Genomic DNA, 25,366 nt, shown 5'->3' with positions numbered 1-25,366 from the left:
ATGCCTGAAATGTTGATTCTCCTGCTCCTCGGATGCTGCCTGACCTGCTGTGCTCTTCCAGCACCACATTCTCAACATAAAATGTGATTGAGACCAACCCTCTGGACCCATTGAAGAATTTGGATGCTACAACAAAAAGACGTGGGGTAGAGTATTCAAGGAAGGGGTGATCTACAGTCAATGGCTTTCTTCAGATAAGTTGCAGGATGAGGCCATTCAGACCAACATGAAACAGTTGTCTAATTAGTCCAATCCAAATGCTCTTTCCCAGAGTCTTAAAACTTGTTCCCCTTCAAGTCTAGAATTCTTTCTTGTAAGTTACTGTTAAAACTTTTCAAACTGAGGTTTTCCAGTTCATAACAACTTACACTGACCGAAAAAGGTCCTCACCTCTCCTTTGTTCCATTTATCTTAATAAACAATTATTGAGCCAATTATCTTAAATAAGTGCCTTTGGTTTCAAGTCTCCTACCTTCGGAATCCTTACTTATCAAAGCCATTCTTGTTACACTGTGTTATGGACCAGACCATATTTCCCCCTCCCCCCCAAAATATATTAAGAAGGTAACTTAGACCTTAACTTTTTCTGATTTTAAAGGTAATTGTAAGGTGTTGCATTCTAGATGCAATTCGATTGGTCAAAACTACTCAATATTAAGCAAAACATACTTTATTTTTATACTACAGTTAAAATAGAGACAAAATAAAGAAAATAAAGTAATTAGCTTAACTGTTACTCTATTAAAGTGCTTGACAAAATAATATAAGTATTAACTACTGCTAATTAACTGTTCCAATATAGTAATATCCCATTAACACACCCTTGGCACAGACAAATTCAGTATAATAGATTGTCTCACATGCAAATCTAGCAGCAGGAGGAGAACCCCAGTTTTTCAAGGAATAAGAGCATCCCCATCCTACTTCAAGACGCCAGCAACTGCAGAAAGCTAAAACTAAATATTCCTATGGGAGCTTGACCACACCTATTCAGGCTGCTTCTATTGTTCCATATAGACAACACCCTAAGGCCTCACAAGCTGTTTACTTTATTAGCTTTAAGCAGGCTGCTTAACACCTCAATCTCAACCTTCCTTCATTCCAAAAAAGGACGAAATACACCTCTTAAGGCCACAGTATTTTTACAACGTTACTTAGTGATCAAACCCAGCTTCTCTAGTCTCTCTGCATATTGAAGCGCCTCAATCTTGGTACTAATCTGGTAAATTTCCTCAGCATCTGATTGCAGCCTCAAAGAATTAAGACCTGTCTCATAAGCAGTGGCCTAGTGATATTATCGCTGGACTGTTAATTCAGATACCCAAATAATGTACTAGAGACCTGGGTTTGAATCTCACCATGGCAGTTTGTGGAATTTGAATTAAAATGATTAAAAATCTGAATGAAGAGTATAATGGTGACCATGAATCCATTGTTGATTGTCAAGAAAATCCCATCTGTGTTAACTAATATACTTCAGAGAAGAAATATGCTGTCCTTACCTGGTCTGGCCTATATGTGACTCCAGACCCACAGCAATGTGGTTGACTCTTAAACTGTCCTCTGGGTAATAAGGGATGGGCAATAAATGCTGCCTAGCCAGAGACATCCATATCCCATGAATGATTTTTTAAAAATAAGAGCCACAGTGGATGTTGTGATGAGAAGGCTAGAGAGATAGTCAAAAAACCTTCCTTATTTACATTTACTCTATGAGATCCTACTTACCTTTCAAAGGGTCCACCATGTGGGTCTTGCATCTAAACAAAAAACAAAAGGCACAATTCAAAGAGATGAAAACAAAACCACACCCTTAATGATATTTTAAAAATCAGTAAAAATGAACCAGTTTCAATGATAGTTACTCAGTTGTTCTAATTAGTACATACCAATGATAAAGCAGGTAACATCAAAAAGTTGTGAATGACAGCTGGATTATTGTCAAAGCTCCTACACTGCACATACAAGTCCATCCTGTTGCCTGATCTATTTCACAGGTTTACTCTGATCAACCGAATAAGATTCCTAATGAACATGCTCATGATGGAAATTCCATCTACTGGCCATGACCCTTCAGTCTTCCCTGGACATGGGTGATGACAGATGCCTGGAATGTTGCAAACATTACACCCTTGTACCAAAAAGCTTGTAAGGATAAGTCCAACAATTAAAAAGTAGTGAGCAAAAGGCTAGATACGATAATTTGGGTCAGTATTAAAAACCACATGGATGAATAGGGAGAGGCAGCATGGAGGTTCAGGGAAAAGTCATGTTTAACTAACCTGCTGGAGTTCTCTAAAGAGTTAAGAGTGAGGTTTCATGAAGGCAAAGCTATTGATGTGTAGAGGACTTCCAAAAAGTGTTCAGATGAGCTGGGAATAGGGGTTTGAGTTATAAGGAGAGGTTGGATAGACGTTTTTCACTGGAGCATCGGAGATGAAGAGTGACCTCATTGAGGCTTATAAAATCATGAAGAGTATAGATAAGGTGAATGGCGGGTTTTTTTTTTCTCCTAGGGTGGGGGATTTCAAGACTAGGGGACATATTTTTAAGCTGAGAGGAGAAAGATTGAAAATTGTGTTGTACACAGAGGGTGGTTCATGTGTGGAAAAACATCAAGAGGAAGTGGTGGATGCAAGTAGAGTTACAACATTTAATAGACTTTTGGATAAGTACATAAATAGGAAATGTTTAGAGGGATATGGGCCAAGTGCAGACTAGTTTAGTTTGGTATTAAAACTGGCATGGACAGATTGGACCAAAGGGTCTGTTTCCATGCTGTATAACTCTGTATTAGAGTGTTGTGTTTTATTGTAAGGAAAATTGAATGCAAGAATACAAAGGTTATGCTTTAGTTGTACAGGGCATTGGTGAGACTTCATCTGGAATACTGTGTACAGTACCAGTCGTTGTACTTACAGAAGAATGTTAATGTGTTGGAAGCAGTTCAGAGAAGGTTTGCTAATATCCGGAATGAACAGATTGCTTTATGAGAAAAAATTAGACAGGCTAGGCCCTGTATCTTGGAGCTTGGAAGAGTCAAAGGTAACCTAATTGAAACATATAAGACTTTACCAGATGGACGTGGAAAGGACATTTCCTCTTTGGGGAGAATCTGGAACTAGGGGTCACAGCTTATAAATAAAAGGTTGGTCATCTGAGACAGAGATGAGGAAACAATTTTTTTCTCTCAGAGAGTTGTGAGACTTTAGAATTGTCATCCCTGAAAGGAAGCAGAACCTTTTCATATTTTTAAGGCAGAACTAGATAGATTCTTGATTACTAAAGGGATGAAAGACGATCAGGGGTATGCAGGAATACAGAGTTGAGGTTAAAATCGGATCAGCCATGATCTTATTGAGTGGGGAAACAGTTGCAAAGGGCCAAGAGGCCAACTCTTGTCCCCTGATTGTATTTTCATTGAATGCCATAAAACAGACTTCTGAGAAAAGTTATTAAAAAGTTATTATAAAGGACAGCAGTGTCATGGATACAAAATTGATCAAGTCATGGGGAATAGAGGTTAATGGTTAACAGGAATTTTTCAGGTTGGAGGCGATTTTGTAGGGGAGTTCCTCTGCTGGCACCCTTGCTTTACCTTGATTCGTATCAATGATCTTGGGAGTGCAAGGGACAATTTCAAAGTTTGTGCATGATAAACATCTTAGGCAAAATTGTAAACAGTGAAGAGGACAGTGTAGAACTTCACATGGATGTTGATGGAGTGGACAAGGGGGAATTCAATGTGGGGAAATGTGAGGTGATACATTCTGGCAGAAAGAACATACAGCAACAGTATAAAATAAAGGCACTGCAGGAGCAGAGGGCAGCATGATGGCTCAACGGTTAGCACTGACCATAAGACATAGGAGCAGAAGTTAGGTCATTCAGCCCATCTGGTCTGCTCTGCCATTCAATCAAGGCTGATAAGTTTCTCAACCCCCACTCTCTTACTTTCCCCCTATAACCCTTGATCCCCTTGATACTCAAGACCCTATCTGTCTCGGTCTTAAATATACTCCATGACCTGGCCTCCACAGTCTTCTGTGGCAATGAATTCCATAGATTCACCACTGTCTGGTTGAAAAGGTTTCTCCTTATCTCTGTTCTGCTGTCTCACAACGCCAGGGACCCAGGTTCAATCCTAGTCGCGGGTGACTGTGTGGAGTTTGCACATTCTCCTCGTATCTATGTGGGTTTCCTCTGGGTGCTCCGGTTTCCTTTCACAGTCCAAAGATACGCAGGTTAGGTGGATTGGCCATGCTAAATTGACCATAGTGTTCAGGGATATGTGGGTTAGCCATGGGAAATATAGGATAGGGGGATGGGTCCGGGTGGGATGCTCTTCAGAGAGTCAGTGTGGACTTGACGGGCTGAATGGCCTATTTCCACACACTGTAGTAATTCTAAGAGATTTGGGTGTATCTGTGAAAATCGTTGAAGTGCCATGACAAGTCTTGAATGCAGTTAATAAATTGTACAGTATCATAGGTTTTATTAATACTAGAGTAAACAGGTTATGTTGAACGTATATACAACACTGGCTAGACCTCAGCTGAAGTATTGTGAACAGTTCTGGGTGTCACATTATAGGAACCATGTGAATGCATCAGAAAAAATGTAGAAGAGATTCACAAGAATGGTTACAGGGATGGGAAACTTCATTTATGATGAAGGATTGTCACAGGAAAAAATCCCTACAGTGTGGAAGAAGGCCATTCAGCCTATCGAGTCCACAATGACCCTCTGAAAAGCATCCCACCCAGACCTACCCCATCCCTGTAACCCTGTATTTCCCATGGCTAATCCAACTAACCTGCACATCTTTTGGATCATGGGAGGAAACCGGAGCACCTGGAGGAAACCCGCGCAGACGCAGGAAGAATGTGTAAACACCACACAGACAGTCGCCCACAGTTGGGATTGAACCTGGGTTCCTGACGCTGTGAGGCAGCAGTGCTAACCACTGAGCCACCGTGCCACCAAATTGGAGAGGTTCAGGCTTTATTCTTTGGAGAGGTGAAAGCTAGGAGGTGATTTGTTTGGTATTTTCAAATCATGAGAGGTCTGGACCATGTAGATAGAGAGAGACTGCCCCATGCACAAATGGATCAAGATTTAGAGAGCATTTCAAGTGATTTATAAAAGAAGTAATTGCAATGTGAAACATTTCACATGATAAGTGTTTGAAGTCTGAAATGCACTGCCTTGAAGTGTAGCAGAAGCAGGTTCAATCAAAGCATTCAAGAAGGCTCAAGATGATTAGATTATGAAGGAAGGGCAGGAGAATAGCATGATGCTCATTCAGACAGCCAGTGAAGACATAATGGACTGAATGGCCTCCATTTGCACCATAATAATTCCATGATTCCTTTAAAATTTTTTGAGATTAAGTGTGGGGTTGGCAATCAGAATCTATTGAACTGTCCAGAAGATCAAAAACCAACATTCCCTTCTTCCATAACATACAGCTCTGCAGGATTTCCACACAGGTCTGGTCCAGGCCCCTCACACATCCCTGATTTTTTTGTTGCTCCACCTTTGGCAATCATTCCTTTTGGAATCCTCTCTGTAAATCTCTCCGTTTCTTCTACTTTAAGAAACCCCCAAAAGTAATTCTACCACCAAGATTTCCATCACATGTCCTATGTATCTCCCTGTGTGGCAAACGTTGATGGATAATACCCTTGCCAGATGAATTGGGACTTTTAACCTGGAGTAAAAGGTGCTATTTAAATGCAGGCTTTTATTGTTATGCATCAAATTGAACCATTCATCGGTCATGCCACAAGAGGGCAGCCTCTCAATGGGAGTGTGGAAATGTTTCTCAATGCTGTTCCAATTCAACATTTTAAGATGTCAAATGAAAAGCAAAGCTTTCCTCCAAAGGAAGGTTTCTTGTAAAGTTAATTTCTGAGCTTGCATCAAGTCTATATGCAAGCGGGTCACTGATGTACAGCAGGAAACATCTGTGTTTATGAACATGTAATGCATGAACAGGACCAATAGTCCTTATTCTGCATAGCACCCAGTGAGCCGCTCATAAATTCATTCATTTTATTTAAACTCGGGAGGTCACCTGAAGACCGTCGCTTCTGCTGGAGTGTGGTTCAAATCTGACCAGATATGTATTCAAACTAGGGAGCTTGGAATGATATGGTGTGTGATCACAATGCCAGAAGCCACATGGACCTATCAGAGGTATGTAATTGTCTTGGTGTTGACCACATTCTTAAACAGTGGAGCATGGGGCTCTGCCAGTTTCTGTTAATGGGCCAATGCCACTAGACCAGGTCATTGCTGTGTTGTTTGTGGGAACTTCCTGCAAACTAATTGGTGACCCCGGGCATGAAGGGCTCATGCCCGAAACGTCGATTCTCCTGCTCCTTGGATGCTGCCTGACCTGCTGCGCTTTTCCAGCAACACATTTTCAGCTCTGATCTCCAGCATCTGCAGTCCTCACTTTCTCCTAATTGGTGACCCCACCCCCTACACGGTAATGATGACTGCACTTCAACAATAGTTCATTGGCTGTGAAGCATGTGTGAAAGGAAGTGCATTTTATGTAGCATCATTCACAAACTGAGTGTACTCACAGACAGTGAAATATTTTGGAAGTGGAGTTGCAATTGTGCTTTAAGAAATGCGGAGGCCGAGTTGACCATGGGAAATCGCGCCTCACCAACTTGATTGAGTTTTTTGAAGAAGTAACAAAGAGGATTGATGAGGGAAGAGAGTGGATGTGATTCATGTGGACTTCTGTAAGTTGTTCAACAGGGTTCCCCATGGGAGACTGGTTAGCAAGGTTAGATCACATGAAATTCAGGGAGACCAAGACAAGGTCTTTTCCCTGGGGTGGGGGAGTCTAGGACTCGAGGGGATAGGTCCAGGGTGAGTGAGCAAAGATACAAAAGGGACCTAAGGTACAACTTTTTCACGCAGAGGGTGGTGTTTAAATGGAATGAGCTGCCAGAGGAAGTGGTGGAGGCTGGTATGATTACGGCATTTAAAAAACATCTGGATGGGTACATGAATAGGAAGGGTTTAGAGGGATATGGGCCAAGTGTTGGCAAATGGGACTAGATTAAGTTAGGATAACTGGTCGGCATGGACATGTTGGACCAAAGGGTCTGCTACTGTTATATATCTCTATGACTCTATGATCTAGCTATTTGGATACAGAAGTAGCTCAAAGGTAGAAGACAGAGGGTGGTGGTGGAGGATTGCTTTTCAGACTGGAGGCCTGTGACCAGCAGTGTGCCACAAGGATCAGTGCTGGGTCCACTGCTTTTCATCTTTTGTATAAATGATTTGGATGTGAACATAGGAGGTATAGTTAGTAAGTTTGCAAATGACTCCAAAATTGGGGGTGTAGTGAACAGTGAACAAGGTTACCTCAGTGTACAATGGGACCTTGATCAGATGGGTCAATGGGCCAGAGAGTGGCAGATGGAGTTTAATTTAGATAAATGTGAGGTGCTGCATTTTGGAAAGACAAATCAGGGCAGAACTTATACACTTAATGGTAAGTGTTGCTGAACAAAGAGACCTTGGAGTGCAGGTTCATAGCTCCTTGAAAGTGCAGTCTCTAGGATATTGAAGAAGGCATTTGGTATGCTTGCCTTTATTGGTCAGAGTATTGCATTTAGAAGTTGGGAGAACATTGGTTAGGCCACTTTTGGAATACTGTATGCAATTCTGGTCTCCCTTCCAAAGGAAGGATATTGTGAAACTTGAAAGGGTTGGAGTGTTTGAGCTGTAGGGAGAGGCTGAATAGGCTGCGACTACTTTTCCTGGAGTATTGGAGACTGAGGAGTGACTTTATAGAGGTCTATAAAATCATGACGGGTATGGACTGGGTGAATAGCCAATATCTTTTCCCCAGGGTATGGGACTCCAAAACTAGAGGGTATAGGTTTAAGGTGGGAGGGAAAAATTTGACAGGGATCTAAGGGGCAACCTTTTTACACAGAGGGTGGTGGATGTATGGAATGAGCTGCCAGAGGAAGTGGTGGAGGTTGGTACAATTACAATGTTTAAAAGGCATCAGGATGGCTACATGAATAGGAAGGGTTTAGAGGGATATGGGCCAAATACTGGAAAATGGGACTAGATTAATGTGGGATATCTGGGTGGCATGAACAAGTTGGACTGAGGCATCTGTTTCCGTGCTATACAGCTGTATGACGTTATGATTGTGGCAAACTCCCTCAGGCAAACGTCCTGGCAAAATATTGCTGAGGTTGACAGTGTGTAAATCCCTAAAACCACTTCAGGTGAGTGTGCAATTAAACATTGAAATGCATAAATTGCTATTGGAGATCCATTGCTCCAGCATCAGCATTGTGGGCACTGAGCTCTCTGCTATGTGAAGGTACTGAGTGACATGAGATCCCTGCACTTGCTAAAGGTAGATACTTACACACCTCATCTCTGAGAGGGAAGTCACTTCAAATCTAAGCACCATTTGAGCAACATACTATGGTTATGGTGGCTCAGTGGTTAGCACTGCTGCCTCACAGCACCAGGGTCCCGGGTTCAATTCCAGCCTCCGACAGCACCAGGGTCCCGGGTTCAATTCCAGCCTCCGGCTACTGTCTGTGTGGAGTTTGCACATTCTCCCCGTAGGTTTCCTCCGAGTGCTCCGGTTTCCTCCCACAGTCCAAAGATGTGCAGGCCAGGTGAATTGGCCATGCTAAACTGCCCATAGCATTTGATGCATTAATCAGAGGGAAATGGGTCTGGGTGGGTTACTCTTCGGAGTGTCAAAGGGCCTGTTACCACACTGTCGGAAATCTAATCTAATCTAATTATAACCGGTCAACCACACGGGTATGAAAATCGACTACAATTAGTCTGCAGAACCCCTCCTTTGGAATGGATCTTGAACTCATCATCTTCTGGATTACATGAAGATCCTCCTAAATTGAAAAACATAGACAGAGCCAGAGTCAATCATCTATCACTCCTAAATTCCTGCTGGCTTGGGCCATCTGGATGTTGTCAGATGTTTTTCTCCCTAAGGAAAACTAATAAACAATTCTAATGGACTTCCTGTCCAGCCAGTACCTGTTCTCTCTGATTGGGTGTTGGAGATCTTAACGGTTCCAGGGCTGGCATTTCCCAACCACTAGAGAATTTGGGGACATAACTTGGAAAACTCTCACCGCCTGGCCAATCTGACCTGCATTTAAAAACAGCAACATCGTTATAAGAACAACAGGAAATTTAGTAAAACACTCAGTCGGGCCAAGCAGCATCTGTGGAGAGAGAGATGGAGTTAATCTTTCAGTGCTGTAAACTTTCATCGCCATCGAATGATTTTCTTAAAGGCTGACACCAAAGCATTGACTGTGACCTGATTTTGACCCTGTTATCATATGATTAGCTTGATCTGGTGTCCCATTACAAAGGGAAGAGCTGATCTGGAATAATTTGCATATGTAAATCTGGACCAGGAGCTCTGCTTGGGTAAGAAGGCAGCCAGGGTAAAGTTGCTTCATTACTTGCTTATAATGAACAATTGTAACATTGTAAATCACATAATAGCTGCCACAAGCTCACGACTTATAACAGGTCAATTTGGAGTAGTCACATCCCTCGCTATCTTCCACTATACAAAGCTCATGACTGATCCATGAATGATCAATAAAGGTAGACAGTACACTCCTGATTGTTGTATCATACACCCACCTGGGCGTGCTCCACGCATCTCCTAAAGACCTCCAGATGACCTGTTCTTCCACACTCGTGGTTGAGCTGAGGAGATATATGGCACTTGGGATCAGGAAAGGTAGAACCACATTTTGCGCTAGGTCAGGCTTTGGGAGATTGTTCAGGATCTGAGGAGAAAAACGCATTTTTTCAACAGGACAAACAAATAAACTTTTAGCATTAAAAAACCCTCATCCTAAGATGGTCTTAGCTCTCTACTTCTGATGCTCACTAGACCTTAACACTGGGAATAATTCTGAGATGAATGATTTTGAGGGTCTGATTTTTAATTTCCTACCTTCTGGCCTATAGCTTACTTTCAGGACTTCAATCCTTTTCCTATCTACATTAAGGCTACTAATCCAACCTTGACCGTGACCAGATAACACATTTCCATGACGTTAATTAGATGAGTGAAGACTGAGCACCTCACTACTGGTCTTTGAAATATTGTCATAGTTTTCCAAAAGAAAACCAATCTCATAATCTCCAGAATTGAAGAGTCTGGAGTCTTCATCAGACAAATACCATCCTTCTGAGAGCAATAACAGAGCTTTGCTTTAAGACTCCAAATAGGAGCACTACAACAGTCCCACTCTCCCTCAGAGCAATATGGATTATGGATCTGATCGAGATTTTCAAAAGTATGTGTGGTCTGCATAGAGTAGGTCGGGAGAAACTATTCCCGGCTCATAATAGGAACAAGAGAGTGTAGATTTAAAGCAATCTGCAAAATATGCAGGCATGACGTGAGGAAAATCTTTTTTCACTCAGCGTGTTGTTATGGTATGGAATGCACTGCCTGGAAATGTGGTGGAGGCAGGTTCGACGGAGGCATTCAAGAGGGAGTTAGGTAATTATTTGAATAAAAATAATGTGCGAGGGTATGGGGAGAAAGCAGGAACTAGGTAACAATAATTTAACGAGCTGGTGCAGGCACGATGGGTCATACGGCCTCCTTCTACACCATAACACTCTGTAATTCAGTGTGTTCAACTCATTGACACCTGGACACCTGGTTCAGAAAGAGTAGTTTTACTTACTGATGGCTGAAGATACATTTGCCTATTGTGAGGCCAGAGTGAGGAGGTGAACAACACTCTGTAATCAGTAAAACTCAGCATCCAAATCTGTGATCATGGCTGGGAGCTTCCTGGTCTAGGAGAAAGTGAGGACTGCAGATGCTGGAGATCAGAGTCGAGAGTGTGGTGCTGGAAAAGTACAGCAGGTCAGGCAGCATCCGAGGAGCAGGAGAGTCGACGTTTCACGCGTTCCAGATGAAGGGTTTATGCCCTGCTCCTCGGATGCTGCTTGACCTGCTGTGCTTTGCCAGCGCCACATATTTTGACTAAGCTTCCTGGTCTAGTTAACCATTATACCAAGAGAGAAACTTATATCTGGGGCAATTTGATTGAAATCGTCAATGAATGCAATGCTATCAGGATACTGGCTTTTTCGTCCATTGGACTGTTGTGATCTGAAATGTGGGCATTTCTAATGTACCTCAGATTATCTTTGGAAGGGTTTGAGCAACAAGTGAAACTAGCTGCTTCACGAAGCTACTTTGCAATAGCAACATGAGTGGTGTTTGTCACCAACAGGATGCTGGTGTCAAGCTTATCACACAATAAGTAATGTTGAAAACAAATGTCAATGTCAGTGTGATGTATTTACACTGCATGCTCTAGAGACTGACGGATCATATCAAACAGCATGCCCTTTCAGTTGTATAGGCAAGATACTGATTGTACCCAACCAGTTTATGCCTATAATATTCATAACACAGTGCCCGAGATTACACATGATGATGCAATTGGGTAACATTTGCTGGATAATCCTGAGTGTGCAAACAACTATTGACAACCAATTTAGGATTTAAAAAAAAACTGAAAGAACTGCAAATGCTGGAAACCAGAAACAAAAACAGAAATTGCTTCCTCTGTTCTGAGGAGGGGTCACTGGACCTGAAATGCCAACTCTGATTTCTCTCCACGGGTGCTGCCAAACTTGCTGAGCTGTTCTGGTAATTTTGGTTTGTGTAACCAATTTAGGATTGTCAGCCAGGCTCACAGTGTGCCACATATCGGTATGCTGAAAGTTACGTATATTAATACAAAGAACCCTATACTTTACAGTCAGAATGAACATGTACACACACTGTAACTCTTGTTTTAGCTCAACAGGATAGGTATCAGCCATTCATTGGCTCATTTCTCAGGGCAATACCCTAATCAATTAGACTCTGCTTAGTTTAAAATTTAAACAAATTCTGGCAGTTAACTGTCAATCAGCATTAATAGATGCATTTTCCATAGCAATGTCTTGATCAGTTTCCACTTGCCAACCAATTAGCACTCTCTTCTCCTCCAGTGTAAGTGTTGTTTTTCCCATTGAACTGATTTTCTCATGAATTGTCCTGATGAGTTCAAGATCAAAAGCTTTGAAGAAATTTGTCATTTTTAGAATTGCACATGATTATTTTTATTCACTTCAAGGATGTGGGCAGCACTGTCAAGTTTAATCTTCATACCCACCTGCTATACGAAGGTGATTATGAACCACCTTATTGAACCATTGTTGTCCATGTGGTGTTGTGTCTTTTAAGAGGGGAGTTTGAGGGTTTTGGTTCTGTATCAGTAAAGGATCAGCAAGATAGTTCTAGATCAAGGCGCTATGGGGCTGGGAAGGGAACTTGCAGGTGGAGATGTTCCAATGCATTTTCTGCCTTCATCTTTCTCAGTGAATCTTGTAGCTGGAATACATTGCTGTCAGGGTGCACTGGCAGTGGAAAGGGCTGAATGTTTAAAGAGGTGCAGGTCAGGTGAATTGGCCACATTAAATTGTCCATAGCGTTAGGTGCATTAGTCAGAGGGAAATGGTCTGGATATGTTACTCTTCAGAGGGTTGGTGTGGACTGGTTGGGCCGAAGGGCCTGTTTCCACACTGTAGGAATCCAATTGGGAAAGAAATAGGTGGAAGGAGTGCCAACCATGCAGGCTACTTTTTCTCTCATTGCCACATGTTGCTGGAACCACATTCATCTGGGCAGGAGGAGAGAATTCCATCACATAGAATTTCTGATGAGCGTTCTTGATTCTCCCACTCCTCGGATGCTGCCTGACCTGCTGTGCTTTTCCAGCACCCCCAGTCTTGACTCTGATCTCCAGCATCTGCAGTCCTCACTTTCTCCTAGAATTCCATCATACTCCTGTCTTGGGTCTTGTCAATGGGGGGAGGGGGCACAGGCTTTGATGCATCAGAGTTGAATTACTCACTGAGGAATACTCAAACCTCCAGCACTTCTGAGGCCAGAAGCTTTAACAAAGTTCATTCCTACTCAGTATCTGATCTACTCTGTAAACACCTGTTCTGGTCAATGAAACTTTGGGAGATTAAGAAAGTAAAAATAGAAGCAAGAGTAAGCCCTTCAGCCCCTCAAGCCTGCCCCACCATTCTATGAGATCATGGCTGATCTGCCTCAGACCTCAAATTCTCAATCATGTCAGACCTTCATAGTTCTCAATATCTTGATATCTCAAAAGCCTAGCTACCTCCCTTTTAAACACTTCCAGTGATCTAGACTCCACAACTCTCTACAAAAGAGATTTCCAGACATTGACTACACTCTGAGAGAAGGATTTCCTTCATATCTCAGGTTTAACTGGGTATCCCATTATTCTGTGACTATGCCCCCCATATTTGCTCCTATTTCCTCCATTCTTCTTTCTGGATCACTTTGTTGTAAAATAGCCATGAAGCTATAAAATCTCTCCAAGCAAGATTACTGAGAAAAAGAGAAAAGAGACAGATGACGAACATTCTCACTCCGGGGAAGGGAATGGCAATTTCAGATACACAATAGCCGGTTACTGACTCAGCTCATGCAGGATTTGTTGGAATTAACAGATGCGTTGATGCCGCAGAACTGAATAATTCTTACAAATCAGAGAAAGGTCAGTAAAGAAGGAGCTTATTTGGCCCCTTGCTTCTCTATTGCCATGCACTATTCTCATTTGTTTCTCTACAGTTTCCCCATACCTTTTGATATACACTCTCACATCAAAGGAGAATTTGTCATTGCATATGAGGCTAAGAAACAACAGAGTTAAAGAGAAACTGAAAAGTTCAGGAACATTAACTTACAAATTCAAGAATCTTGAACAAAATGTGAACCAGATCATTAGCACTTGGATTGTGGAGATGGGCATCTAGGTTGCTCTACAGAAAGAACAGAATTCATCATCACTTTTAAATACTTTGCAATTAACTTTAACAGTAACAATTCACATGTTCTGCCAGCAATTTAGAGCAAAAGCCAATGAACAAATGCATAGTATTTATAGCCCAGAAACAGGTCATTTGGCCCAACAGATCTATACTGGTCCATAATTGAACATTTTTTGAGGTAGGCTTCAAGTTGTTATTATATGCAATTGTGCTTCTTTTCCAACCAAATTGCTCTGTTAAATTTTGCTTATATTTGTAAGAAAATTGCAATATCAAAAATTGTGTCTCAGAGACAACTTAATTTCACTTTTTTTGAGTCACTATGAGATGTGGTCATTGCTGGCTCAGCCAGCGTCTTATTGCATCCCAGAATTGATGCTCCTCCAAAGCGCTGGTGCTGGGTCATCTTCTTGAACCACTGAGAACTGTGTGGTGTAAGAACACCCACAAAGCTCTTACAGAGGGGTGTCCCAGGATTTTCACCCAGCAACAGTGAAAGAATGGAGCTATCGTTCCAATATCAGGATGGTGCCTGGCTTGCAGCGGAACTTACAGGAGGTGCTTTTCCCAATGAGCCTGCTGCCTTTGTCTTTCTGGGTAGTTGAGTGTGAGGTTTGGAAGGTGCTGTCAAAGTAGCACATCATGTAAACATTATAGACTGCTGCCAGTGTGCATCACTGGAGAGAGTAAATGATTGAAATTGTAGGCGGGAGGCAAAATGACTACCTGATCATTAATTGTAGAGAAAGGTGGGCAATCCCCTTATTGTGTTATAGGAGGAATTTCATTCTGAAATCTCCATGGCAATAGTGTAACAATTTCAACATAGCATTCAAATGCACAGAGAAGGGAACAGGGATAGATCATGTAGCCATCTGAAAGTCTTGCTAGGACAGCTGTTTCGCTATCAAACTTCTCTGGAAAAGTTTATTGAGTGTTTGGTTCAATTAAGCAGAGTTAACAAATACTGAAACAGCAGAGAGATGGGCAACATAAAGGAGTGAAATCCTTCAGGCGAGGTCTAGATGTTAATGTGTTACACATGTATGTTTCAGTGATTGATTTTCCCCGTCAGCGTGGTGATGGCAAAATCCTGTTGTCTTTCTCCACTCTCGTACTTACAATCATATTAAAGATGTATTTTATTTTCTGCAGGCAGTCCACATAATCTTCCTCAGGGGGGAGTGCTTCTGCAGAAAACATGTACAGAAAACACAGTTAATGGAGGGTTGCTGACTGCACTTACTTGTCCATGTACAGCATTGGAACATTTAAATTCCAGATCACCAGAGACAAAATAGAAATATGTTAAATCAGCTAGTTTAACCATACTATCCCATAGATGTGACTGGGGCGAGGATTTTGCCAAATATAACAGCGTCGATAATAATAGTCAAAATACCGCTGCTGTTTTCAGAACTTCATCCAGCTAGAATATTTGAAGCCAATTCATTATGTGATATAAGGTGTATGATTTATATATACATTTTAATGCCATTTATTTTTGAGTTCAGGTTTTGAATTAGTGGCAAGTGGAGTTTGATCTATGTATAAAAGGGTTCAATAATTAGCTTGTCAGTATTTCTGGTGTTATGGTCTTTTTTTACAAAAACAAAATAGTATGAGAGAGACTTCCTGACGAAAATAATGGGAATTCATTTGCATTGGCAGATTTTGATGAGCAGAGAGAATAAACACCGAAGTGCATTAAGATTTCAGTTAAAAGGATCTGGAGTCGTTTTCTTCTTGCTTAGAGGAAACATGTCTAGCTTGGTTTCAGTTGACAGTTCACTGGCAGATGTTAGATATGTAAAACAGTTTCTCCAATAGAAAGGGAATAGTTTAGAACTGTGAGGAAATAGATTACCTCAACGTAAGGAGTTTAGTTCCTGACCAGAAAAGTTTGGTTAGAAGAATGAAGGGGTTATTAGAAGCTGAGGAAGTCTAAGCTCAGTTGTGTGAATACTGAAGAAAGAAGCTATCAAATGCTCAAGTCCAGGAATTGACAGCAACAGTTAAGTCAAATTATAATAAAGAAGGAAATTCTCTCTGATATGTGAGTACTGTAAAAGGGAATTGTTAAGTAGATGGAATATTATCTTTTACTATGAATTTCAAAAGTTTTCAATTTATGTTCCATGTAGATATTTCTGTGTATTCCATTTTTTCTTAACTTCTTTTGCATGATAAACTTCTGTTTTCTTGTTAAAACCAAATCTGTAATACTGCCTGATTTTCATGAAAGACCATGTAATTAATGTTTTTTAAATTATCTACCAAGCCAGATTTCAGTCTGGAATCTGACCTATTTAGCTGTAACATCTGCTGAGACATAGCAATTGTAGCTAAAGCAGGAATACAAAGGATCCTGTGTGATAGACTTACCTTTCTGCTTTTTTGATTTCTTTTTTTTCTTCTTCTCTTTCTGAGAGTTGGAGCTAACAGCTTGAATAAGCTTATTGTTAAACAGCTCAATATCATCTAAGACATGGTTAAGGATTTCCTGTCAAGAAAGAAAGACAGTATATCTCATATGGAAAGCTTGGCAACATGCCATTCAATATACACAATAATTGACTGATATTTGCACTGGACACTTTGAATAACAGGCTGGTTACCATGTTCATATATAACTCCATTCACTGCTATTGTGACAATGAAAGGCTTACATTTATACACTGCCATTCACAAGCTCAGTACAAAAGGTGGGAAACAACAGCCAAATTTACCCACACGAATACCCCACAAACAGGAATGTGATAATGATCAATTATCCCATTTAAGTAATAGGAACATATAAATTAGGAGCAGGAGAAGGCAATTCAGCCCTTCAAGCCTGCTCTGACATTTAACATGATTTTGGCTGATTCTTATGCTGGTCTCAGCTCCACTCTCCTGCCTGCTCCCCGTCGCCCTTTATCCCGCTTTTCATCAGAAACATAACTTTTTCTTTCTTGAATCTGTTGATTGATTCTGCCTCCACTGCTCTGGGCAGTGAGTTCCACCATCTGGGAGAAGTCGTTTCTCCTCATTTACATTTTGAACCTATCTTCTCTCACTCTATATCTATGATCTGTTCTAGACTGTCCCACAGGAGGAGCATCTGCTCAACATCCACCTTATCAATCCCCTTTAGTATTTTGTACACCTCAATCAGATCCCCCTCATTCTTCCGAATTCCAGCGAGTACAAGCCCAAGCTATTCCACCACTCCTTGTACACCAGACCTTTCATCCCAGGGAGCAACCTGGTGAACCTCCTCTGAACTGCCTTCAGTGTCACCACATCCTTCCTCAAGGAAGGAGACCAAAACTGGACACAATACTCCAGGTGTAGTCTCACCAATGCCTTATATAATTGTGACATTTCTTTACTTTTAAAAAGCGTCCTTTTGCAATAAGTGCCAAGATTCCATTTACCTTTCTTATTATATGCTACACCTGCACACCCACTTTCTGTGATTCGTGCACAAAGGACACCCAGATCCCTCTGCACTGACGCACTTTGAATCTGCTTTTCATTTAAGAAATAATTTGCCCTTTTATTTTTCCAGCCACAATAAACAACCTCACACTTATCCACATTCAGCTTCATCACCAGGTTCTGGTCCATTCTCCTAGCCTAGAATTGCCCACTGGAAACCCTTCATCTCCTCATCACAGTCTGCTTTCCCACCTATTTTAATATCGTCCATGAATGTTGCTATGTTTCACTCTGTTCTTGCTTGCAAATCATTTTGTGTAGATTGTAAATAATTGAAGTCCAAGAACTGAACCCTGAGACACCCTATTAGTTACAGTTCACCATCTTTGCTAATACTACCATTTTAGCTAAAGAGACTAAACACAGACAACTGAATCAGCTTCATGAAATTCACATCTCCTGTTTAATTCACATGTATATGAGGATTTTATATCTCACTGCCAGTTGGAGAGACAATGGAAGTAGACTCTGAAATTCACAAAGAACTTTATTTCAACAGCCAAGTTTGAGCAACAAAACAGAAACAAGGAAAATGAATTTGTGACAAAAAGAACCCCCTCTCTCTCTCTCTCTCTCTGACTGTTCCCTCATTATCTTGGAATATAACTTTTGGTAAGAAAGCCAATTGGGAAAACAACTGCTGAGGATAAAAGTCACTGTGAAACTGTGGTCTCAAGTTAAAAATTTAACATTTCAAGGATTCTAGGGAAAATTTAACCCCTCGTGTAACATTTCTTCTTCCTGTCAGGATCAAACACTGATCCCTGTAAGCTTATTACTGATGTTTGTGCATAGGCTTGATTTGATATCATGTTTTTATTTCTTTTTTGTATTTAGTGCATTCTGAGATTTCTCTCTCTTTCACTCAAGAAAACCTTGTAACTACACTCTTATTTTCTAGGGAATTACATTTTAATTCAAATGTGATATCTGTGTGCTAAAAGATTGCTTAGCCCCTTACTGAGGGGTGGGGTGGTGTTAGTGAAAGGGAAAGGGCAGTCAATTACTCTTGTATCAATATAGATAAATTAAACCAAGAGATGAAAGATATTTTATATAACATTTTTGAATATTGGTACTGTAATGATATTTCCCAGAACAGCACATTCCTGTATTGTAATTTTACACAGCACAACTTTGTCCTAAATGGTTTGCGTAGAAATAATGTACCACTGTTTTACATAGATTCCCTCATCCTACAACCAATGGAGTCACATACAGCAGAGGTTCAGATGCAAAATACCCTTATTGATGTTTCAAGGATGGATATGCTATTTGTTACCTGATCCAACATATCTGGTGCATTTAGAATATACATTTGTCATTAATTCTTAGAAACACAATGTGTTGTGGAAGATGTAAGCAAAAAGATTGATGAGGGCTAAGTGGTAAACATTGTCTAATTGGACTTTAGTAAACCCTTTGATAAGGTTAAGCATGGTAAACTAATTAGTAAAGTTAGATCACATGGGATTCAGGGAGAGCTTGCCAGTTTGATACAAAACTGGCTTGACAGTAGGAATCAGAGGTTAGGTGATGGAAGTTTGTTTTTCAGACTGGAGGCCTGTGACCAGCATTGTTCCAAAGCGATCAATACTGGGTCCAGTTTGTTGCTCATTTATATAAACAATTTGGGTGCGAATTTAGGAAGCATGATTAGTATGTTTGTGGATGATATCAAAATTGGTGGTATAGCCAACAGTGAAAGGTTACCTAAGATTACAAAGGGATCTTGATCAATTGGGTCAATGGGCTAAGGAGTGGCAAATGGAGTTTAGTTTGGATAAATGCAAGGTATTGCATTTTGGTAAAACAAACAAGGGCAGAGCCTATACAGTTAATGGTAGGGCCCTGGGTAGTGTTGTTGAACAGAGATCAACTAGGTAAAAACCAATGACTGCAGATGCTGGAAACCAGATTCTGGATTAGAGTGGCGCTGGAAAAGCACAGCAGTTCAGGCAGCATCCGAGGAGCAGGAAAATCGATGTTTCAGGCAAAAGCTCTTCATCAGCTTTCCTGATGAAGGGCTTTTGCCCGAAACATCGATTTTTCTGCTCCTCGGATGCTGCCTGAACTGCTTGCTTTTCCAGCACCACTCTAATCCAGAATGTCAAGCAGAGATACCTAGGGGTTAGGGTACATAGTTCTTTGAAAGTTGCATCACAGATATGCAGGGTATTTAAGAAGGCACTTAGCTTGCTTGCCTTCATTGCTCAGACCATTGAGTATAGGAGTTGAGACATGTTGAGGTTTTTTCAAAGCGTTGATGAGGCCACTTTTGGAGTACTGTGTACAGTTCCGGTTGCCCTGCTATAGGAAGGACATTATTAAATTGCAAAGGGTTCAGAAAAGATTTACTAGGATGTTGACGGGACTGGAGGGCTTGAGTTATAAGTATAGGCTGGTTTGCTGGGATTATTTGCACTGGAGCTTAGGAGGTTGAGGGGTTACTTTATAGAGGTTGACATAATCATGAGGGGTATTGATAAGGTGAATAGCAAAAGTGGTTTTCATAGCATGAGTGAGTTCAAAACTAGTGGCATATTTTAAAGGTGAGTGGAGAAAGACTTAAAAGGGAGCTGAGGGGATCTTTTTCACATAGAGGGTGGTTCATATGTGAAATGAACTGCCAGAGGAAGTGTCAGATACAGGTACAGATACAACATTTAAGATATTTGGATAGGTACATGAATAGGAAAGGTTTAAAGGATATGGGTCAAACAAAGGCAAGCGAGACTAGTTTAGTTTGAGAAACTTGGTCAGCATGGACAAGTTGGATAGAAAGGTTTGTTTCTGTGCTGTATGTCTCTATGACTCTCATAATTAGCTCCACACCATCCCTGTAGGTCACAACTCAGACTTGGGCTTGTGCCATGTCATCTGCTTTAAGTTACAACAACAATGACTACCTAGTTTGGTGTTATGGTCAGGTAAAGATCATTCCATTTGTTCCTATAGAAACTAGCAGATTAAGTGTTCAACGTTTAAAGTTTCACACACTATGAATGAGAACCTTGATCCAGCATCATAAATGTGCTGTATCAACAATAACTGCTTACAAGTGCAATGAACAAACATAGAATCCAGGAAGATCCCAGGGTCAAATCTGAACTGTGCTGATATAATGCTTCCAGCTCGGTCACAATTAGGAACAAGACTCCACTTGACTTGTATTCACTGGAGCATGGAACGCGGAGGGACAATTTGATCAAAGTGTTTAAAATTAAAAAAATTGTGCAGGGTAGGTCTGAAAGAGGCAGATTTTCCACCAGCTGCACAATAGTTATGCCATCATAAACTGACATAGTATGTGCATCTTATGGAATTCCCTTTGGAACACGAAAGGAATTGCCTGGGAAATTGAAGATTTTGCTCAGCAATTCTCGATAGCTGGAATGCTCCAAAAGTTTTTATTTAAATCTGAGTAAACCAAGTAAACTAGTTACTCAGGAAGGGTTAAAATATTAGTCTAACTCCTGAATAACTATTAACCTGGCCCCATACTTACCTCATATGTTCCCAGATGGACTGCCACTTACTGCTCCCTGAGCCTGACATAAAACTTCCCCCCAGGGAGCAAACAACTTCCCCAACTCACATACCCCACCTCTCATAAGCCCCTGAGCAGACCCCATACCTGGCCCCATCCCCACCAGACCTCAACCCAACAACAACTCTGCCATTCCACTATCTGGACCTGACCTTACCCATTCCTCTTCCATCCCTCAGGACTCAAACTCAGCTGCCCCTCACTCCTAGGCTGACCAGAATGAGTCCCCTCCCCCTACCCAACCCTTCTACCTTGTTGAATTTTTCCAGTTCACATTGTTTTTATTTCCGATTTCCAGCATGCCCTGTTTTTATTTTGCTTTTAATTAAGGAAAGTAGCAATCTGAAATTCTTCCTCTTAATTGGCTATAGATCCTGTGAAAGAGGTGATGATTTCATGGATGAGGTCAATAGATTTCTGTTGGATAAAGGTATAAAAGGATTATAGAGCTGTGATGGGTGAGGAACCTTGTGTTATAAATCATGATCAAATTGAATAGTGCAGAAGGTTTGAATGGCTGAATCATCAATGTCAGTTCCTACCTGCATCCCTGGGTGAGAGAAGGAGCAAACCAATGGCCAGAACTCCTGCTCATTTGAAGTCATGCTCTTGAGGTGGGTAGTGTCCCTGCCACAGAGCCAGAATCAACCCAGGGCAAGATATCCAAGAGTAGTGTGCTCATAATGCTGTCAAATGGGTTGACTATCAACTTGCAAATCCTTCCAACACATCAAGGGATGAGGCAAAATAACTTGAGACAGAAAATGACTTGGGGGAGGATGGGGTTTGATGCTGAAACTCACTGACAGGACTCACCACAACAATAATCACAGTTCAAGGTATCAGGGTTCTGGTTAACATCATGTGGAACCATATATCAATATGACATCAAGAGAGGGGAGGAAGAAATGTGGGGCAGCAGCAATAATACACAAGGTTTTAAGAGGTTTCTTTGGAAGGGATGAGAGGGAGGCCGAGAGGTTTGGGAAGGAAATGCTAGAGGTTAAGGCTGGAACAGCTGATGGCATAGCTACATGGTGAAGGAATTGAGGAGTGCATATGAGCCTAGAGTAGTAGGTAACCAGAAATCTCAGAGGATTGTACAGGAAGGGTTTACAAAGATAGGGAGGGGAAGGGATTTAAGCATAAGGATGGAAATTCTAACATTACAATGAAGGTGGACCAGGACAAATGTAGGTAAGCACATGCAGAACAGAAATAAAGACATCCATTAGCTTGTAAGAATAGTTATCAAACCATTTGTAGCAATGAAATACTTTGATGGAAACTACCAGCAAGTTGTCTTTTGGTATGTGTTGACTCACCATATTTTTTTGAACTGTCAAGAATGGTGGCACTGCCTTCTCTGGATCATCAAAACCAGATTTTGAATCTAGTGAAAAGAGTTTGCGTTAAACAAGGCAGATCTCAAAATAAAGATCTCAGGGCAAGGCAAAATGAACAAAGCAGGGTTTGAGTTAATAGCAGCTGTACCGATTTCAGAAGGTGCCCTGGAGTGCTGCTCCATCCAGCTCCCGCAGTCTGATGCTTCAGGGTTTGGAGGCTTATCGTAGTCAGGTGGCATCCATCTTTCATGAGGAAGGGGCATTACAGGTTTCCCATAGGGTGGCCGAGGTTGATGAGACAGCATGCTCTCCAGATTTTGTCTGAAATGGTTCCAGAGAGAAAAAGAGAGAGAGACAGAGAGAGAGACAGAGAGAGAGAGATGGACTAGGGTTTAACAGCAGGGCAACAACAGAATGCATCAAGTTGTGATCAATGCAGCTAATAACAACACATGAGGACGATCTGGTAAGATGGATACATTGATACACTGAAAACAGGACTCATAGCAATAGTGTAAACTTACTCAGAAACTGTTCAGGCAATAGTTTGATTGCCACTAGACCTGACAACTCTGTCAAAAGCCGTAGTTGACACACCTCTGGAGCAGGTGGGACTTGAACCCAGACCTCCTGACCCAATGCCAGGGACACTACCATTGCTGCACAAGAGCTCATCCTGTAATTTCCTAATCACCATTGCACATATTGGCTTTTCCCCTCTTAATTACAGACTCTATTTCAGCAGTTGAATTTAAATTACTTGGAGTCATTTTGAAATTTGAGCTCATGATCCTGTTGTTTTAGCATAGGTCTTTGGATTATTAATCCTGCATCAATGCTACCATGCAACTATGCTGGCAAATCAGAGCTTCCACACTGAAATCCTGAGGAAAGTACACCAAACACTGGGGGAATCAATAAAGTGGGACAACCAAAGTATTTTCTTCTGAAACTCTGCATACAGTCCAGTGGTCATTAGTTATATGTCCTTAGAATAGAACATCATAGCAGATGGTCATTTGACCAATTTATGCCAAAAAGCTGTTGAATTTGTCTCCCATTGTTGCTTTTTCTCCATGGCCCTGTACATTCCACACTCCCTCCCGCCACCCCTTTATTCTATTTCCTTATAAGAGTGTTTAATCAAATTTTCTGTCTTTCAAGCACTGCATTCCAGATCAGCATAACCTTTAGTGGAAGTAGTGAGGCCCGTTCTGTTCGCTATGCTATAGGAAGCATATTTTTAAAATGCAGAGGGTTCAAAATTTTTTATTCATTCAGGGAAGGAGAGCATCACTGGCTAGGCCAAAACTTATTGCCCATCCTTAATTATCCAGAGGGCAGTTAAGAGTCAACCACATTGCTGTGGGTATGGAGTCACATGTAGTCTCGATCAGGTAAGGATGGCAGTTTCCTTCCCTAAAGGACATTAGTGAACCAGACAGGTTTTTCTGACAATTGATAATGGATTCGTGGTCACCATTAGACTATAAATTCCAAATTTATTTGGAAGGTTTGAGTTCTCATGAAAGGTTGGATAGGCTGAGACTTATCTCACTGGAGCATAGGAGGTTGATTGGTGACCTTATAGAGGTTTAATAGTGAAGGTCTTTTCCCTAAAGTTGGGGAGTTCAAAACTAGGAGGCGTATTTTAAGATGAGAGGAGGAAGTTTTAAAAGAGATATAAGGGGCATCTTTTTAACGCAGGGGTGGTTCATATGTGGAATGAACTGTCAGAGAAAGTGCTAGGTGAAGATACAATTACAACATTTAAAAGGTATTGGGACAGGTACATGAATGGGAAAGATTTAGAGGGATATGGGTCAAATGCAGGTATGTGGGACTGGTTTAGTTTGGGAAACTTGTTTGGCACGGATCTGTTTCTGCGCTGTATGACTGTACGACTCTACAGCAGTTTTTAATAGGTATTATTCATTTTATTATTTCTGATTCCCCCTGTGTCTGGTGTGCTTTCCTCAGGATTTCAGTGTGGAAGCTCTGGTAGCATTGATGCAGGATTAATAAAACTTGCACTAAAACAACTGGATCATGAGCTCGAATCTCAAAATGACTCCAAGTAATTTAAATTCAGCTGATGAAATAGAGTCTGCAATTAAGGGGAAGAAAGCCAATACATGCAATGATGATTAGGAAACTATTGGATGGGGTGTTGTGGAGCACAGGTAGCATCCCTGGCATTGGGTAAGGAGGTCTGGGGTCAAGTCCCATCTGCTCCAGAGGTCTGTCAAAACAGGGCTGATCAGAAAATATCTAGGAATTTCCTGGGTTTTTATTAGAACTCTTTTGGTTCACTAATATCCTTGGGATAGAAATCTTCCATCTTCAGCTGATCTGACTTACATGAGACTCCAAACCCATATCAATGTGGTTGACTCATAACTGAACTTTGGAATGGCCTCAGTTGTATTCTGGAAGGTAGCTTACCAATGCTTTCTCAAGCTCAACTAGACGTGGGCAATAAAAGATGTCCTTTCCAGCGACAACCATATCCCATGAAGAAATAAAATCAAAATAGGTATTTAAAATCCAATTTAAAAATTAACTATAAAATCACTCTATGAAGTGTAAATAACTTTTGCAGCAGTAATATAGATTCTAGGTCAGATCTGGAAGAGAGTACAGAGATTTAGTCTTTTTTCATTCAGGGAGTAGTCTATCAAAGGCTTTTTAAAATTCAATCATAGAATGTGGGATTTATTGGCAAATCAGCATTTGTGACTAATCCCAAATTACCTCACAAGGCCTAGGGAGTGAGGCATGGCAAAACTAATGGTCAAGTTGCTGAAATAGATTTTTTCTTTTAAAAATCATATGATGACAACCACAGGCACCCTCACTAAATTTAAATTTCCAGGTTTATTAACTGAATTTAAATGTTTCAGTGGGGATTTTAACCCATGATACAGAAAGCATTAGCTCAGAGTGTCTTCACTTTTAAACAAGGGAAATTACCACTGAAGTGCCATCATCTAGAATCAGTGGACTGATTGGTGCAACCAAAGAATTGTCTTTTCAAGAGTATAAT

The 25,366-nt window shown here is 41.1% G+C and overlaps 1 protein-coding gene across 1 annotated transcript in view; it reads right to left on the bottom strand.

The window, feature by feature from the left end:
* Positions 1–25,366, bottom strand: part of LOC122563072 (epidermal growth factor receptor kinase substrate 8-like) — a 76,189-nt gene that overhangs the window by 10,110 nt on the left and 40,713 nt on the right. Inside the window, exons 9-16 of the mRNA XM_043716449.1 lie at positions 22,469–22,641; positions 22,300–22,367; positions 16,327–16,444; positions 15,064–15,131; positions 13,858–13,932; positions 9,694–9,842; positions 9,070–9,184; positions 1,729–1,760 (exon numbers count right to left, since the gene is read on the bottom strand). Of these exons, the coding sequence (XP_043572384.1) occupies positions 1,729–1,760; positions 9,070–9,184; positions 9,694–9,842; positions 13,858–13,932; positions 15,064–15,131; positions 16,327–16,444; positions 22,300–22,367; positions 22,469–22,641 (798 nt within the window). The remainder of the gene's footprint in view (positions 1–1,728; positions 1,761–9,069; positions 9,185–9,693; positions 9,843–13,857; positions 13,933–15,063; positions 15,132–16,326; positions 16,445–22,299; positions 22,368–22,468; positions 22,642–25,366) is intronic.

The sequence above is a fragment of the Chiloscyllium plagiosum genome, chromosome 26, assembly GCF_004010195.1.
Source record: "Chiloscyllium plagiosum isolate BGI_BamShark_2017 chromosome 26, ASM401019v2, whole genome shotgun sequence".
In the NCBI taxonomy this organism is placed as follows: Eukaryota; Metazoa; Chordata; class Chondrichthyes; order Orectolobiformes; family Hemiscylliidae; genus Chiloscyllium; species Chiloscyllium plagiosum.
The sequence above is the reverse complement of the archived record's forward strand: the minus strand, read 5'-3'. Positions and strand labels throughout refer to the sequence as shown.